The 16,045-nt window shown below is 40.6% G+C and overlaps 1 protein-coding gene across 4 annotated transcripts; it reads left to right on the top strand.

Annotated features, from left to right (window-relative positions):
• The first annotated feature begins 1,035 nt into the window (after nt 1-1,035).
• On the top strand, nt 1,036-14,902 carry tpm4b (tropomyosin 4b). Of its 4 annotated transcripts, none has more exons than XM_084057765.1 (9): nt 1,036-1,357; nt 3,995-4,120; nt 8,207-8,340; nt 11,259-11,376; nt 11,492-11,562; nt 12,394-12,469; nt 13,550-13,612; nt 13,727-13,796; nt 14,009-14,237. In XM_084057765.1, the coding sequence occupies exons 1-9, from the start codon at nt 1,244-1,246 to the stop codon at nt 14,089-14,091; spliced, it is 855 nt and encodes a 284-aa protein (XP_083913891.1). In that variant the 5' UTR covers nt 1,036-1,243; the 3' UTR covers nt 14,092-14,237. The 4 variants fall into 4 exon arrangements, with proteins under 4 accessions (XP_083913891.1, XP_083913890.1, XP_083913893.1 ...); XM_084057764.1 differs by lacking the exon at nt 14,009-14,237 and adding an exon at nt 14,543-14,902 and having other exon boundaries at nt 1,041-1,357; XM_084057767.1 differs by lacking the exons at nt 1,036-1,357; nt 3,995-4,120 and adding an exon at nt 6,127-6,578.
• Nucleotides 14,903-16,045: the final 1,143 nt, after the last annotated feature.

Here is a 16,045-nt window from a genome sequence, read left to right as displayed (position 1 = left end):
CGTGACTATATAGACACACAAACATACACCCATGTAAGTACAAATATACCACGTCACTTTTTTTTAATCATTAGTGTCATGAGGACTGTGGTAGTTTATTTGATGTCCCCTTCTGTTTATTGCTCAATACGCTTGTTGCTTTTTATCGTACTGTCATATTGATTTTTCTTTTTCTTTCTTTCTTTTTGGGTGAAACACTGTCATCGGCACTGTTAGATCTTCTATGTCTTTCCTTACAGACTTTTATAACGTTTGTGTAAGTGTAAGTGGGTTACAGATGAACATATAGTATCAAGACTTTGGTCTCTCTAAAGTCTAAACTATCATACAATTTATTTCTATGCCAACCACTCTGGAAGACGAGTACAATTATACCGAATGCCATAGGAATTACTGGAAACCAATCTAAATGTAGCCAGTAGTAATTAAATAGATCTTAATTGCTGAAGAGCTGTAGTTTGTGCCTTTGTAGCTTGACTGTAAAAGCCTCAAGTAGAGGACGTGCAGTAGGCTCTTTCCCTTCATTTTCTTTGGCTGGATCCTTTCTTTCCACACAGTTCTTTTTCATTCAGCATTAGAATGACAACTATGTCCTTTCCAACCAACTCTGGTATTAACATCAATTTTGAACATTCCTCTGCAGCAACATCGACGCGCACACAACCGGTCCGATAGAGCAAATGGAATGTTCAGTGACTCCGATTGCAGCTCTGTTAATTGAAACAAGGTCCTTTTGGGTTTCCTGAGTTTTGGGCCTCACTCTTTACTATCTGTTATTCTTCTCTTGTTAAAAAAAAAGGAAAAAAGGAGGTGAAGAAAAAAACAATCCAAATAAGGAGATAGGCCGAATATTGCCAGAGCCGCTATACTGAGCCATTTCTCCTGAGAGCTTTTGAGAGGTTTAGATTAGACAGGGAGGGGAGGGCAAGGAGGGGAGGTAGCAGTGGTGGTGGTGCGGGCGGGGGGGTGGGGGGGTATAGTAAGTTCTCGGGGTAGCCAGGGCGGGGATTGGCAAAAAGGGGTAGACGTCTGGAAAGGGCTGTCACTGGGGACTGGGGCCGTCTCCAAAACCTCCAGTCAAGTTGAAAGCAGCAGGAGCTGTACTGAGGGCTCAGTTTGCATCCTCTCCTCCTTTGCTCCACTCTCGTCTCTGCTTCTCTCCTCCCCTCCTGCGGCCACTGGCTTCTCCCTCTCTATCAGGACCTTTTGCGAGGGATACTCAAAGGGAATCTAAACCGTCACCATGGAGGCCATAAAGAAGAAGATGCAGATGCTGAAGTTGGACAAGGAGAACGCCATCGACAGGGCAGAGCAGGCCGAGTCCGACAAAAAGGCAGCAGAGGATAAGTGCAAACTGGTGAGACTGTGTTGGTGGGACTGGTGGGGTTTGCAGGATGGATGGGTCCAGTCAGTGTTGAAACTGTCCTGGAATCACTAAGAGTGTGACATTGCATTAGACATGTAAACCATGTGTATATGACGTGCTGTCTGTAGTTCATATTCTAATGATTGATTGATTGATTGAATATTGTATTAGGCAGAAATGTAAAGAAACAGCACAAGTACAGTTAATAACACTTTGTCTAAAAGGTATGTCCAAAAAAGTCCTTGCGGTCTTTTTTCCATTGAGGTCCTTGGTATTCAATTCATAAACATATAGTAGCACCAAACAGTTCAATATCATCACAAAAATACAGAAAAATAACACTATATGTACAGAGTCGGAAAAAAACAATGGGGGGGATGAGAGTCAAAGCATGAGAATGCTTTACTTGTGTTGTCTACCTTCTACTTTCTACCCCAGACTATGGATAGGAAGGAATTTATTTCTCTAATGCTCAATTTAACGGCTTAAAAGATTACAGTAATTCACTTCCACCATAGGATAATAACATTTCGTTCTGTTTCACTTAAATGTCTCATATAGCCTACCTATCTTTTTCTATATTTTATATAACGAACCATAACATTACAATCAGTTGAGAGAGAAAGCAGAGAAACCCTCCGCCCCACCTCCCACCGGCCTCCCCCAAAAAACTAAAATGTCAAACATCTCTCAGAGCAACAAATGATGCTACCAGAATTAACAGAGAACAGCTGAGGTTCTGTGTTCTCCTGGTGGCCATGAGGAGGATGCCCCACAGGGACATACAAACAGAATGGCAGACTGATGGCTGCTAGAGACATCACATACTGAGAGTACACCAAAGGGATTACTGAGACATGGAAGCAACGGCACTGCCAGAATACTATCTGACTAACCCAGCTGCCGCTCTGCTCCCCACGACCACTTTGGTGGTGGTGGTGAGGAGTTACAGGACCCTGGGGACGCAGCATCACTTAGCTCGACTAGAATAAGCTTCACTTCCAACTCTATAACACCAACATTATAAATGTGATCATAGATTCATTGCTTACGAAGGGGCATGTGAGGACAGGAAACATATTACAACTGATTAGGAGAGGTACATGGAATGATGGAAATGGGGGGCCCAGAAACATCAACATGCCCATATTTAGTTTTAAGACTTGATTATCAACTTATTCAAGTCATCTTTTTTATATTGTTCATTTAACAACAGGAGTTTATACCCAAGTGCTTTCCAATCAAGGAACATGATAACCATAATAAATCATAATCCACAATAGCAAGACTAAGGTTTAAAACCCATTCATTTTATAAACTCATAAACATTACAAAAATTCTAAAGTTAAGAAAAACTGAATAAAACAAATGACAGAATTAAGTCCTGTAAAGGGTATTCAAATACATGTAATAAAAACAAATGTGTGGACTTGACAAAACATAAACCATGGAGCAACCTCAGACTGAGCTAAGGGTAGGTGGGTCTGTAAATTTGATTACAATTCTCAAATGTAAAATTGTGGAAGGCGTTCATTCAGGAGTCCTGAGTTGGTGTTGGCTAGTCCACACTCTCGCATCGCATCATCATCAAAATTGTCAGCGGTGAGGCAATGGTACATGACTTGATATTTCAAGGAGGTGTGTGACTGTACAGATAAAGCATGCCTCGTGGAACCACATGAGACGAGCAAATCAAGAAGTTAGAGGTGTAATAATACGCATGAGGCGTCTAAGTCAAGGCAATTACGGCACTGTGGGAGATGGTGTCAACAGGGCGGGGATGCCAGAGCGTGGGGAAGCTGGTGTGACACAAGCAAAGCTAGGATCTACATTAGAAAGAATGGAAGGAATCCAGCCTAGGTCCCCTCATCATGACAGTTGTCACTTGCACCCCGACACATGCACTCACCAGCAGATCTTGACATCAAGAGCAAGTCCTTGGTGAAATCCTAGAAGATTATTGCAGAGCTTTGTAGCGTGTTTGGTGGCAAGGAGTCAAACAGTGCTACTGTAAGTGATGCTCTGCTTTGCTATTCTTGGCTCCAGTGGGGGAGTCAACCTCAGAGCATGATGAGACTGAGACAGGCCACAAACTACGCTACAAATGTTATAAGAAGAAAATCACCTGGGCACTACAGAAGAGACTACCCAAATAAAATGCTGGAGCACTCGACTGGGTCTGCACGTTTTATTATTATTTTGCAGGGGTAACTGAGGTTTCAACTTGTGTCTTCCTCAGAGTCAAACACTACAAATGTTATTTGTCCTCAGTATCAATACACCCAGCAAACCAGGTAAAACATCCAGAAACAGCAGGGAGAAATCTGTGTTGGTATTTATCAAGCCCCTACTTATGGGTGTTAACCAAGTCCCTCTAAGTGGCTACGGTCTGAAAGCTCTTACTACGGTAATTAACATTCCAAATCTCATTCGCTTGACAAATACCAAACCTGGCCATCCCTGACTATGAATTTCACAAATATCACAGCACCATACAGTGGCTTTTACTGAACAGTGAAGATGTAGTCATGCAAAAATGTTCCTGGTTATTCCAAAAAATAAATGATGTATAGGTTATTGCTGGATCCTTCCTGACTTCCTCCTATTTGTTGGTTTTCTTTCCTTTAGTTGGAGGATGAGCTGCTTGCTATGCAGAAGAAGCTGAAGGGAACAGAGGATGAGTTGGACAAGTACTCTGAGGCCCTAAAGGATGCGCAGGAGAAACTGGAGCTGTCGGAGAAAAAGGCCGCAGACGTAAGTGCCCCATAAAGCAAGCAAGAACCTGTCTGAAACAATCAATCACACTACAATCAATTAATCAGTCATACGAATTAGAAGAGCCCCGACCCACTTGGCCTTTAGTCATCTCACAGCATCATCAACCATTTCAGGGTTTGGTCATATACAATTAGCGGTCTGTTGAACCAGTTAACATTCCAAACTAAATAGTAGAACCTGTAAAGGCAAGTTCAAGCTGTACAAACAGCACATCTCTTGCCTCAGAATGAGGAGAGGAAAAGACATTGAAGTCACTCGGTTATCACAGTCACAGATGATTTTATAACCCACACTCCCACAGTGACTCACTGTTTTGGCTTGGACGCATAATATAGATTGCCTCTCGAATTACAGTAGATTAGCGAAAGGATTGCCCATTCAAGGCCAAGTCCCTGAGATTTGTATACATTAAAGACAGACATTAGTTGCATATCCGTCTCAAACACATACTAAGAACTACTTAGGGGTAAAGTCCATGTTACAGGCCTCCATTTTTGAATCTGCTCTAACAGCAGCTATTACACCCGAACTGGCAGAACACAATCCAACTTTCTCTCAAAGGACTGATTTGAAGAAGATGAAAAAAAACTCAATCAAATGTTGATCCTTTAGATGACTGACTCTCTTCACATGTATTCATTTATTGCTAATTACCATTGATTCATACAGTGGTCTGTAACAGAGCTATTTCTCAAGCTTGGCTACCCTGTAGCCACCCAGGAATCTTTGGAATGCAGCTTAAGCAAACAGAGAACCCATACTCCAGTGTCTTATGAAATCAATGCTCTGGGCTTTTTCCTGTGGGGATATCGCAGACATTCTCCCCTTGTATGGCCTTACAGCATGTAGCTACACAATATGCCGTCATAAATGATGTGCTTTTATGAGGTACGTACCACTGGATGTGATTGATGTACTGACAATAACCGTCACATCAGATGATCACATTTATATTGCTCAGCCTCAGACGCAACCATGTCTGTTCAAACTGGTTCAGGCATTATTCTTGCCCTCTGCAACAAATAGTTTGTGGCATACTCATTTTCCTGTGAGAGCTGGGCGAGACAGGAAGGGCAGTGGGGCGGTTTGAGTAAATATTTCACCACTCTAGTCTTATTTATCTATCAGTAAAGAGTTAGTCAGATAGTAGCTGATCTGGCCTGGCTGAGTTCATTCAACTAATGATAAACATGCATTTCAATACTATTAAGGGCCTTATTTAAATTGCGCTCACGTCACGTGTTTGTGAAACATGACCTAAATATCTTTGTGTCAAATGAAAGCAAGCCAGCGTTGTATCGCTGAAAGATAAGGGCTCTGATGTCAAAGGTCAGTTTACAACCATGTCTGACACAGATAACCTAAACCATCTGCTCACAAACTCTTTACCCTATGTGATGTTGAATCCCAATGTTCTTATGACTTATTGTGTGTGATCAAAACACAATCAAATCTAATCACAATATATACAGAATACATTACAGATAGGTGTTGGAGGTAGTAAAAAGCACACTAGTGAACAGATCTACATAATAGATCTTAGAAGGGGTCAGTCAGTAGAGAGAATGTGTCGCCACCCAATGGCTGCAGGTCATGCCTGCAACCAAATCAATTTACATTCCAAGATGAAACTTAAGAGCCCTTGTTAGAGAGGTTAGAGATCCAAGTCCTTTGTGAGTGTGTGAGCCTCCTATGAAGTAAACCTCCGTACGGCCTTTCTTTCATTTTGTAGAAGTGGGTGTAGTTAGTATATGAGTCTCTGTTTTGCACTGACTTGTCTGGGCACATACTTGGCACACACACACACACACACACACACACACACACACACACACACACACACACACACACACAAACTAATCAGTGCATAAAAAATGCAGACCAAGCAACACTTTAACGCATGCCATATAAGTCCACAATGGCAGAGTCAAATCCTTCCTCACACACCTCTTTTGTGGAGAGAAAAAAAAAGGCTAGGAGCTTCAGCCTCCTTCCTCCCACCGTCACTATGATGTCATCTAGAGACGAGCTTCTTCCCAGGATTGGAGGATCTGACCATAAATTTCCTGGAAACTCCCGACCCTTTATCTGCACTTCCTTGAATTCCTCCCTAACGAAGTTTTGCGTCTAATGAAACAGTAGTAGGACAACTTTTTTTCTTCAGCAACTCGCTCATCAACTGTTAGATTCGTTTAGATCGGGTGGGATTTATCCTTAAAAGAACCCGAATCGGCTTCGAAGGGGCCGGGGTTTGCCTTTTCTTGTCGCATTCTTTGTTTTAACTACTTGTAAAAAGAAAGAAGAAGCAAATCGTTGGATAATGGAAGCGGTTAAGAAGAAGATCCAAGCCCTTCAGCAACAGGCGGATGATGCAGAGGATCGAGCGCTGGTCATACAAAGAGATCTGGACACGGAACGAGAATCACGCGAAAGAGTGAGATGCCGTTTCCTCATTAAGAACTTAAAGATCTCCCGCGAGTTACATGTGAAACATTGTTGAAGTTATGATGAAAATAATGGCTAAAAGTCTGGGCAGGTACCGTGGTCTAGCGCCCCCGGGGAGTGTCACTTACTTTGAAAAGGCCGATCTACAAGCTCACAAGCAGTGGTGTAAAGTAACCAAGTACATGTACTCAAGTACTGTACTTAAGTACAATGTTGAGGTATTTTTTTTTACTTTACTGGAGTATTTACTGTACTTTTACTTCTACTCTCAAAGGCAAACATTTTACTCCACTATTTGAAAACTTAAGTTACTAGTTACTTTGTAGATTTGGACCACTTCTTTATATACATTTCGGCCTTTTGAAAATAGCAGATCTACAAGCTCACAATGCATCGCGATGCAACGCATTGTGAGCTTGTAGATCTGCTATTTTCAAAAGATTTTTATACATTGAAAACTTGTGAAACGGGACATTCTGCATAATGAGTACTTTCTACTTTTGGTACTTGTACATTTTGATGCCAATACTTTTGTACTTTTACAAGTAAGTAAATGTTTAATTCCAGACTTTTACTTAACTGAGTATTTCTTCATTGCAGTATTGATACTTTTACTCAAGTAAAACAACGTAAGTACTTTTTCCACCACTGCATCAAGGCATCGCATTTGCCACTCGCTGTGAGCTTAGATCGCCTATTTTCTGCGAGCGACACAGTCGGTACGACGAAGCATAAACTCGAATATCCTGGTCAGGGCGCGTCAGCCTCGCCTAGGCTACTTTTTACGCCAATGTCTTGTAACATAAGGTCATCATATCGGACATCGAAAGTATAACAAACAAGTCTTTAGAGTGCGAATAGATGTCTTATAGATGATCCCGTTCAAAGTGCGTTTGTGTGATAAAATAACTAGGCGTCGCCTTTGTCAAGTAGGCTGCTAAACCTTTATGGATATTAAACATTGTGAACAATGAATGGGGTTTGAGAGAGAGGAGCAACTCTCCTCCTGCTCCCACCCTGGTAGCCAACACAGGAAGAGAACTGATCTGTGTTATCAGTCCCACAGGAAACAGGCTGAAAAGTAACAAGCTGTTACTCTACAACACACAGCCACTATGTTGACATTACATTAGGATGGTGGTACTACTTGATCACGGTTGAGTTCCGTGTTAAAAAGGTCAGCTACTATTTGCCATCTTTAGTGAAATGTCAAAAAAGACTCAAGAGAGTAAAGATGATCAAATACACACAGTCAGCTGCTCAAATACACACAGTCAGCTGCTTTTCTATAGTTAATATCCTCTAGAGTCTAGACCAGTGCTTCTCAAAGTGGGGTCCAAGGACCCCCTGCACGGGTCCATTTAGTTTCATTGGACTCGCTGTCCGTGTTATGGGGATTCTTGAAATAAAACATTTTGAGACATTTCTACACCCAAAAGCTTAATCATAAACAAATTCTTACCCTGATACCAAATTTTGACAGTAAATAGACCAAAGTAAGGATTGTGTGTGACTGTGTCTGTTTTCAACAGTAATGGCAGGTTGCCCAAAAGCTCCTTCAAGTTTTTCAGGATTGCTGGTTAACCTCTGACCTCTCTTTGTGCCCCCTCCCCCCAGGCTGAGGGCGATGTGGCAGGTCTGAACCGTAGGATCCAGCTGGTAGAGGAGGAGTTGGACCGAGCCCAGGAGAGACTGGCTACAGCACTGCAGAAACTGGAGGAGGCGGAGAAGGCGGCAGATGAGAGTGAGAGGTTAGAACCAACACTACTGGCAGTAGTAGAACACAAACTGGACCGTTCATACAAGTGGGAGTTCTGGGAAAAACTACCTTTTGTTTTCACTACTGTGGAATTATGAACAGACTAGATCTCACAATGAAACTGAAACAAGAATGAGCCCTACTGCTGTTCTTGTGTCCTATCACCTCTGTCCGCTCTGTTCCTTACTTGGCTTCCATTCTAGCCTCAAATGAGAAAAAGTAAATACTTTAGCACATCAACCCTGAGCTACCTATTTTCGGCATGGCATAGGAAAAATCAAGTACAAATTCTGGAATGCGTCACATTGCGTTGAGTTTGTATAGCTTGTAGATCTGCTATTTATGATTTGTTTTATATAGAGGGCTTAAGTGGTTTGGGGATTGGACTGCCCATTTGTCTCTTGAAAAACATGAAATTTGACCTAATCTCATTCTTTGGTGTTGCCAGAGCATATATTGTATAGTGGTGTTTTGCCCTGTGGGAGGGGCAAGGGTTATATATGATGAGGATGTCATCCTATGAGGTCATCACTTTTTGCACCTGGGGCCTTCTAGATAGAGCACAAACTGCCTTAAGCGCCAGTCTAATTTATGCTTCATCAAAACTGAAAATATTTTTTTCACTGAAGCATATTTTTTATGGGGCCAGGCTTCCAGCATGGACCCATATTGTTATTCGCATTATTCCGTTTCTTCTTCTGCCACTTTTGGCAGTTCTGGCTGAACCGTGCAGTCGCTTTTTATGAAACTCGGCCATATGATAGATGGTCATGAAAAACGATCAAGAAATAATTCTCACAATCTTTCGTCAAAAGGTGGCGCTATAGCACTCAATTGAAAAATGCCAACTTTGAACAGGTACAACTCATGCCGTGTTTGACCTACAGCCATGAAACTTCGATGCACACATGCGTCTCCTCATGCTGAACAACTTTCACACTCTGACTTTTGACCTCTGACCTTTAGATCTCCCACCATTTGGAATTATATGAAAAACAGTTAAAACCTATCTCCTCCTGGGATTTTTGAGTAATCTGCACGAAACTTTTTACACATGAACTTTGGACCTATACCAAAAAACGTTTGCAAAATATCTTCCATAAGTGAAAAAATGAAGCTTTAATGAGCCAATGAATATTGCAGTTTTATGACAATTATTCATCTGCCCCTAACACATACATGCAGACTTACCATTCTTTGAAACTTTGCAGAAATGTAAAGGGCCATTCCAAATATCACTGAAACCAATCTTACTCCAATTGGTCAAACGGGGGCGCTATAGCAATTTTTTGAAAATTGAAACTTTAAACAGGCAAAAGTCATGCCTCGTTTGGCCGACAGCCATTAGACCTGCTTACACATGTGCCTTGACTAATGAGGAACACATCTATCACGTTGACCAGTAAGCACCGCCCTTAGATTGTCCGCAATCTTGAGCAGTTTGAAAAACACTTAAACCCAGGATTTTTCAGCTATTTGCGTGAAACTGTATGATCTGTGTGATCTCCTTTTTCACAGGTTCTTGTCTGTTGGTGGCTTCTCGCTTAAATGTGTGCCCCACAACCTGAAGGTCACCAGTTCAAGCCTCACTTGGTGCAGACTTCATCTAAGTTGCATTTCACACAACATGACTATCAATGAATACATCTGCAATTGTTAAAGATAACATGAAATACTTAATTGAGTGTTTTTTACATACAGCTGATCTACAATCTCACAACTTTTCAGATAGCAATGAGAGTATCTTTTTTCAATGTATAACATACTTCATTGTGAAAATAGCCAATGTACAATCTGACAACTTTTAATGGTTTGTGAGCTTGTAGATCGGCTACTTTCACTAATTTTGGTTCTGAGGAGATGTACAATTTCTTCATTGGTAAATGGTTTATGAACGAGTGATCTTAGTGTTAGTGAAACAGGGGCTTGGGTCATGACAGAAGGCAAGAGTTTGTGATCCTCAACAGACAATATCAGCCTGGACAAAGATATAGCACTATAGGTAGTGTTGCAGCTACCTAAGAGTGCTTCATGACCGTAAGGTTGCCGGTTCAAGCCTCACTTGATGCAGACTCATTTAAGTTGAAATGCAAAAAACATGACTCAATCTATTCCGTTTCCATGGCGCTCTCTCTCTCTCTTCAATCTATTCCATTTCCATGTCTTTCTCTTCAATCTATTCCGTTTCCATGTCTCTCTCTCTGTCTCTTCAATCTATTCCATTTGTCTCTCTCTATGTCTCTTCAATCTATTCCGTATCTCTCTCTCTCTCTCTCTCTCTCTCTCTCTCTCTCTCTCTCTCTCTCTCTCTCTCTCTCTCTCTCTCTCTCTCTCTCTCTCTCTCTCTCTCTCTCTCTCTCTCTCTCTCTCTCTCTCTCTCTCTCTCTCTCTCTCTCTCTCTCTCTCTCTCTCTCTCTCTCTCTCTCTCTCTCTCTCTCTCTCTCTCTCTCTCTCTCTCTCTCTCTCTCTCTCTCTCTCTCTCTCTCTCTCTCTCTCTGAGGGGTGGCCATAGCTGAGTGGTTAGTGAGCCCGCCTAGGGAGCCAGAGACTCTGGTTGCCCCAGGTACGATTCCAGGCCAGGTCAGCAAATGTGTCGATGAAATGAAATTTGTCCCTGAGCAAGACTCTTAACCCCTAATTGCTCACAGGCACTCATTGGAAACAAGACCGCAAGGACTTTCATGAACTGACCTGTTAAAGGAATTATCATTTCTCTCTCCTGGCCCCATATTATCGCTGCTTGCAGCTATATTTTGTTTTTGTTTTTCCACATTCTAGGGAACATTCTTTACTTATATGATACTTCAACCGTAGCCATGACCTGAAATCAAACTAGCCATGAGGGTGGCTTTATATTAAAACTAAATGTTAGAGATAATGTCTCACTGTGCGTATGTTGTTCCCCTTCAGAGGCATGAAGGTGATTGAGAACAGGGCAATGAAAGATGAAGAGAAGATGGAGATCCAGGAGATGCAACTGAAAGAAGCCAAACACATCGCTGAGGAGGCTGACCGCAAATACGAGGAGGTAAACGCAAGAAGTTTCTTATTTTAATTACTTCATAAAGGAGCGAAAAAGTGATGTCAGGTTTTACATCTTCTGTTGTTCAACAATGACATTTTTGCTTGTTTTTCCAATTCAGGTTGCCCGCAAACTGGTCATCCTGGAGGGTGAGCTGGAGAGAGCAGAGGAGAGGGCAGAAATATCAGAACTGTAAGGATGTGTGCGTGTGTGTGTGTGTGTGTGAGCGCGATGATATCCAATATGTGTGTATTTCTCTGTCTATATTAAAAACTAAAAGGGGCACTTTGCCAACTTTTGACATCAGAATCGTGTCATTGTGGAGTATTACATAGCATGTGGAAAACCGTTGACTGTGCCTCTTCAGCGAGCGGCAAAACGTTACCCTAGTTGGAGCCAAGTAGTTAGCGCACGTACCTCATGGGCTCAATTGCCTGACAGCGAGTCCTTGGTTCGATTCCCGGCTGGCTGGAACATTAGCTACATGTCACTCCCCTACTCTGTGATTTCTGTCTCTCTCCACTGTACATATCAAAATATTACTTGAGTAACTTCCTAAAAATGTCCACACTTTTAATTACTTGTCACATGCTATGTAATACTCCGTTATGCCCAAATGTGGTTAAGTGCTCCTTCATTTGAGGTGTTTTGAATTATTAAGTGATAATTCCCATTCTAAGCATACCATAACATGCCTTTAACATGGCCTTTATTAAATACTAATAGTTACAGTATCTTGCTAGAGTGTAGGTGGTCGGCACCTCACAGCAGCTGGAATGAGTACATATTGATGCTTTCACTGTCTAGACCAAGTGCAGTAAAATGTCCCTTTGATGATACAGACAGACAATGACAAATCGCCTTAAGGCCTTGCCTTGCGATAGTATTTCATTTAAAATCCACTCCCTGTCAGTCATACTTTGACTGGGAGACCTACTCTCTTAGTCATACATTGTGCAACATAATTTAAACCCATTCAAGCTCAGTAAATGCTCATTTTGACATAATTCTTCAATCATGCAGAAAATGTGGCGATATGGAGGAGGAGCTGAAGAATGTCACCAACAACCTCAAGTCTCTAGAGGCTCAGTCTGACAAGGTGAGCCAGCAACATTTCCTTCATCAGAGGTGCCAAAAACACATGTGATAATGTATGAAATCTTTGATCATCATACAAAGCAAACATACAAATATACAATAAACATATCTTTGGAATAATTCACTGGCAAGAAGGACCACACTACCAATCAATATGCGTTAAAGGATTTTATTGAAGAAAAAGAATGAAATGGATGGAAAGGCGAGGGACTTCTCATCAGTCTTCGATGACGAAGTTGTTGCGTTTGGGAGGCTTCAAAGGGGGCCAGCCATAGCTCCCGGGCACGACAAACCCCCACAGCAAAGAGTAGAGAGAAAAAGAAATGGGGAGAGTAGCAGGGTGGATGGGAGTTGTGCAGAATAGAATGCGATATCGAAGAGATGGGGAAGAGGCTTAGGTGAGCATTTATAGGTGAACGGAAGTGACTTTACTGGAGGTGGCTTGATTGCAGGTGTGGTCCTGCTCCGATCCTAAACTGCTAGGAGCTCCATTAATAATTAAGCATTTTTCTTTTCTTAAAAAGTATCTTCCATCAATGTAACTTATCTCAGTCGGTATCATTTACCATAAAGCATATATATATATATATATATATATATATATATATATATATATATATATATATATATATATATATATATATATATATATATATATATATATATATATATATATATATATATATATATATATATATATATATATATATATATATATATATATATATATATATATATATATATATATATATATATATATATATATATATATATATATATATATATATATATATATATATATATATATATATATATATATATACACACACACACACACACACACACACACACACACACACACACACACACACACACACACACACACACACACACACACACACACACACACACACACACACACACACATATAAATGTGGGTAAGCTGTGTGACTAATTTTATTGTGTGGTTTTCTCTCTGGTGCTTTCTGGTGTATAAGTTCCGAGACATTCTTTTGCATATTCTAATGCATAATAGATTGTTATTGGAAATAACTTTATTCAATAACCTCTGTCTCTGTAGTACTCTACGAAAGAAGACAAATATGAAGAGGAGATCAAGGTGCTGAACGACAGACTCAAAGAGGCAAGTTCATGTCTTTCCTGATTGTGTTTTAAGTGGAATGCAGTCTTTACAATGCACGTCCTGTCTGTGCAGTAGATGAGTTCAGTAGATGAGTTAGCATGTGTCTTTCCATAGGCTGAGACCCGTGCTGAGTTCGCGGAACGGACAGTCGCTAAACTGGAAAAGACCATTGATGACCTAGAAGGTACGCTTAATTGATTTCTTTCAAGATAGCATTTCCCCCCTCTCATTCCTGTGGTGATCTGCCATATTTCTCTTTTGAACTTTAACTTTTCCAAACTTTTAGTATTCTTAACTTTCTTTCAATCTCCCTCTCTCCATTGTTTCCCTGTCACTTCTGCACCATTCTACTTTCTCCTCTGACCCTGCTCCACCTGCCTGCTCTCTGCCCTGCAGATGAATTGTACACTCAGAAGCTGAAATTCAAGGCTATCAGCGAGGAGCTGGATCATGCCCTCAATGATATGAACACCTTGTAAAGTGTATGAAATCTGCTGGCTTTTTGATTCTTCCTCCTGTGTCTCCTGCCTTGTCTGGAAACAATTTCACTCTTTGTTTCTTCCCTGTTTACCTTTCTTTCATCTTTCTGTCAATATGAAGCTTCAATAAAGATATTTCTAATCTATCTTACTTGGTTTCAGTCCTTTGAATTTGGTGTACCTTTTCTGTTTTCTTTTCGTGTTATTTGGCTCAAATCTTACGTTGGTTGTAACCAAATTGTCAAAGTAAAGCCAATGTTAGTAGCGTGCATTACATAATTGGCCATGAAAATGCAATGCAAAATGAATGCAATACAGTGCACTCATATTTTGTAAACGCATTTTCATTAACGTTCAATTTAATAGCCAATTTAATTTGTCAAGTATGGATATTTATTTGTTATCTAATGTTAGGCATTGTTGTGTTTTAAATCTCAACACTTTATTTCAGTGAACCTCACAAGTGCAAAAGACGAGAACCTGGAAATGCACCAAGTCCTGGACCAAACACTCCAAGAGCTGGGTAGCTTGTGAAAATATCAGGAAGAGTGAAAAGGGGAAGAACCAATGGCCCATGGTTATTTAAAGTGATAATTGTTGTTTAAAATATTTTCATTTTCAACATTCCGTACATTCTTTGTAACCAGGTCCCCATGCTTATTTTTGGCTGTGAAAATGTACCCACCACCTTTTTTATATTTATGTTTTTATAATGTTTTGGGGCCCATTACCAATACGTGAAATTCAATGTTGGTGCTGTAAATTGTGTTGTAGACAAAAAATAAAATAAAGCTGATCATGGAACAATTGATGCATTGTGTGCGCATGAGTGTGTTTATGCAAGTACGTGCAGTTTGAGTGTGAGCTAAATAAATTGATCATTCTGTGTGTAGTAGTGTACTCCAGTGGTTCTCAACCTCTGGGTCGGGACCCCTAGGGAGGTCGCACATGATTTTGGGGGGTCTCCAGATGACAGTGAAGTGACAATTTTAGGACTTTTAAGACCTTTTTAATAATACCTAAAAATAATTACTGCATCAAAAGTGATCAACAAACTATACTATAAGAAATGGTCAAACATCAAATTTGATCAGGTATGGGGCCCTGTGATTAAACATATAACTAATTATTAAAGACGTTACAGGACAGATAAAGCAACCACCACCATCGACACGTTGACAAACTCTAGGTTAATACATGCTAAAAGGACAAAATAACGGATTACTACTTTCCTTTTTACTCCATATGTACCATGGGGAGGGCCAGGAGGGATAGCGAGGGAAATAATACTTATGAATTGATTCTTTTTTTCGTTCTTTCTTTTGAGTTATGTAATTGTATGTTGCATGTCTGAGTGTTGCATGTGGGATTGGGGTGGGGGGTAGATGTAAGGGCACAAAAAAACAAAAAGAAATGTACTTTTGACATCCTATGGCTACTGTATGTTCCCATGTACTTGTCAAAAGCAATTAAATGCACATTTAGAAAAAAAGAAATAGTCAAACATTGGCCAAATTGTCAAATAATAAGAAAGGCAAAAATGGTGAAAATTGCAGATCTACAAGATCACAATATTTATCTGAGGAACCGAGTCAAACTAAATGTAATACTCCCACATTCCGAGTGCTCATGGTGGGGGGGGGTCCCCAGTTGAAATATGATTACTTTGGGGGGGTCACAGCCTGAAAAGGTTGAGAAGCACCACTGGTGTACTCTAGTCTAAATGTGTGTTAAATGTGCTCCTGCTTTGTGTGGCTACATTGTTGCTCCTGAAATAATATCACATCTGGCTTATCCTATATCTCTTTAAAAGCAGTTACAGTGTTACAGGAATTTAACACTAGGTGCCCACTCTTCGTATAGATGCCCACTCTTCCTGTATCCAGTTACAGCCATGTGTTATGCTGAAAAACTAAAGTGAACGAATAATGTACAGTATATTGCTGTAGTACAG

This window comes from Gymnoscopelus microlampas (assembly GCF_963454915.1).
Source record: "Gymnoscopelus microlampas genome assembly, chromosome: 5".
In the NCBI taxonomy this organism is placed as follows: Eukaryota; Metazoa; Chordata; class Actinopteri; order Myctophiformes; family Myctophidae; genus Gymnoscopelus; species Gymnoscopelus microlampas.
The sequence above is the reverse complement of the archived record's forward strand: the minus strand, read 5'-3'. Positions and strand labels throughout refer to the sequence as shown.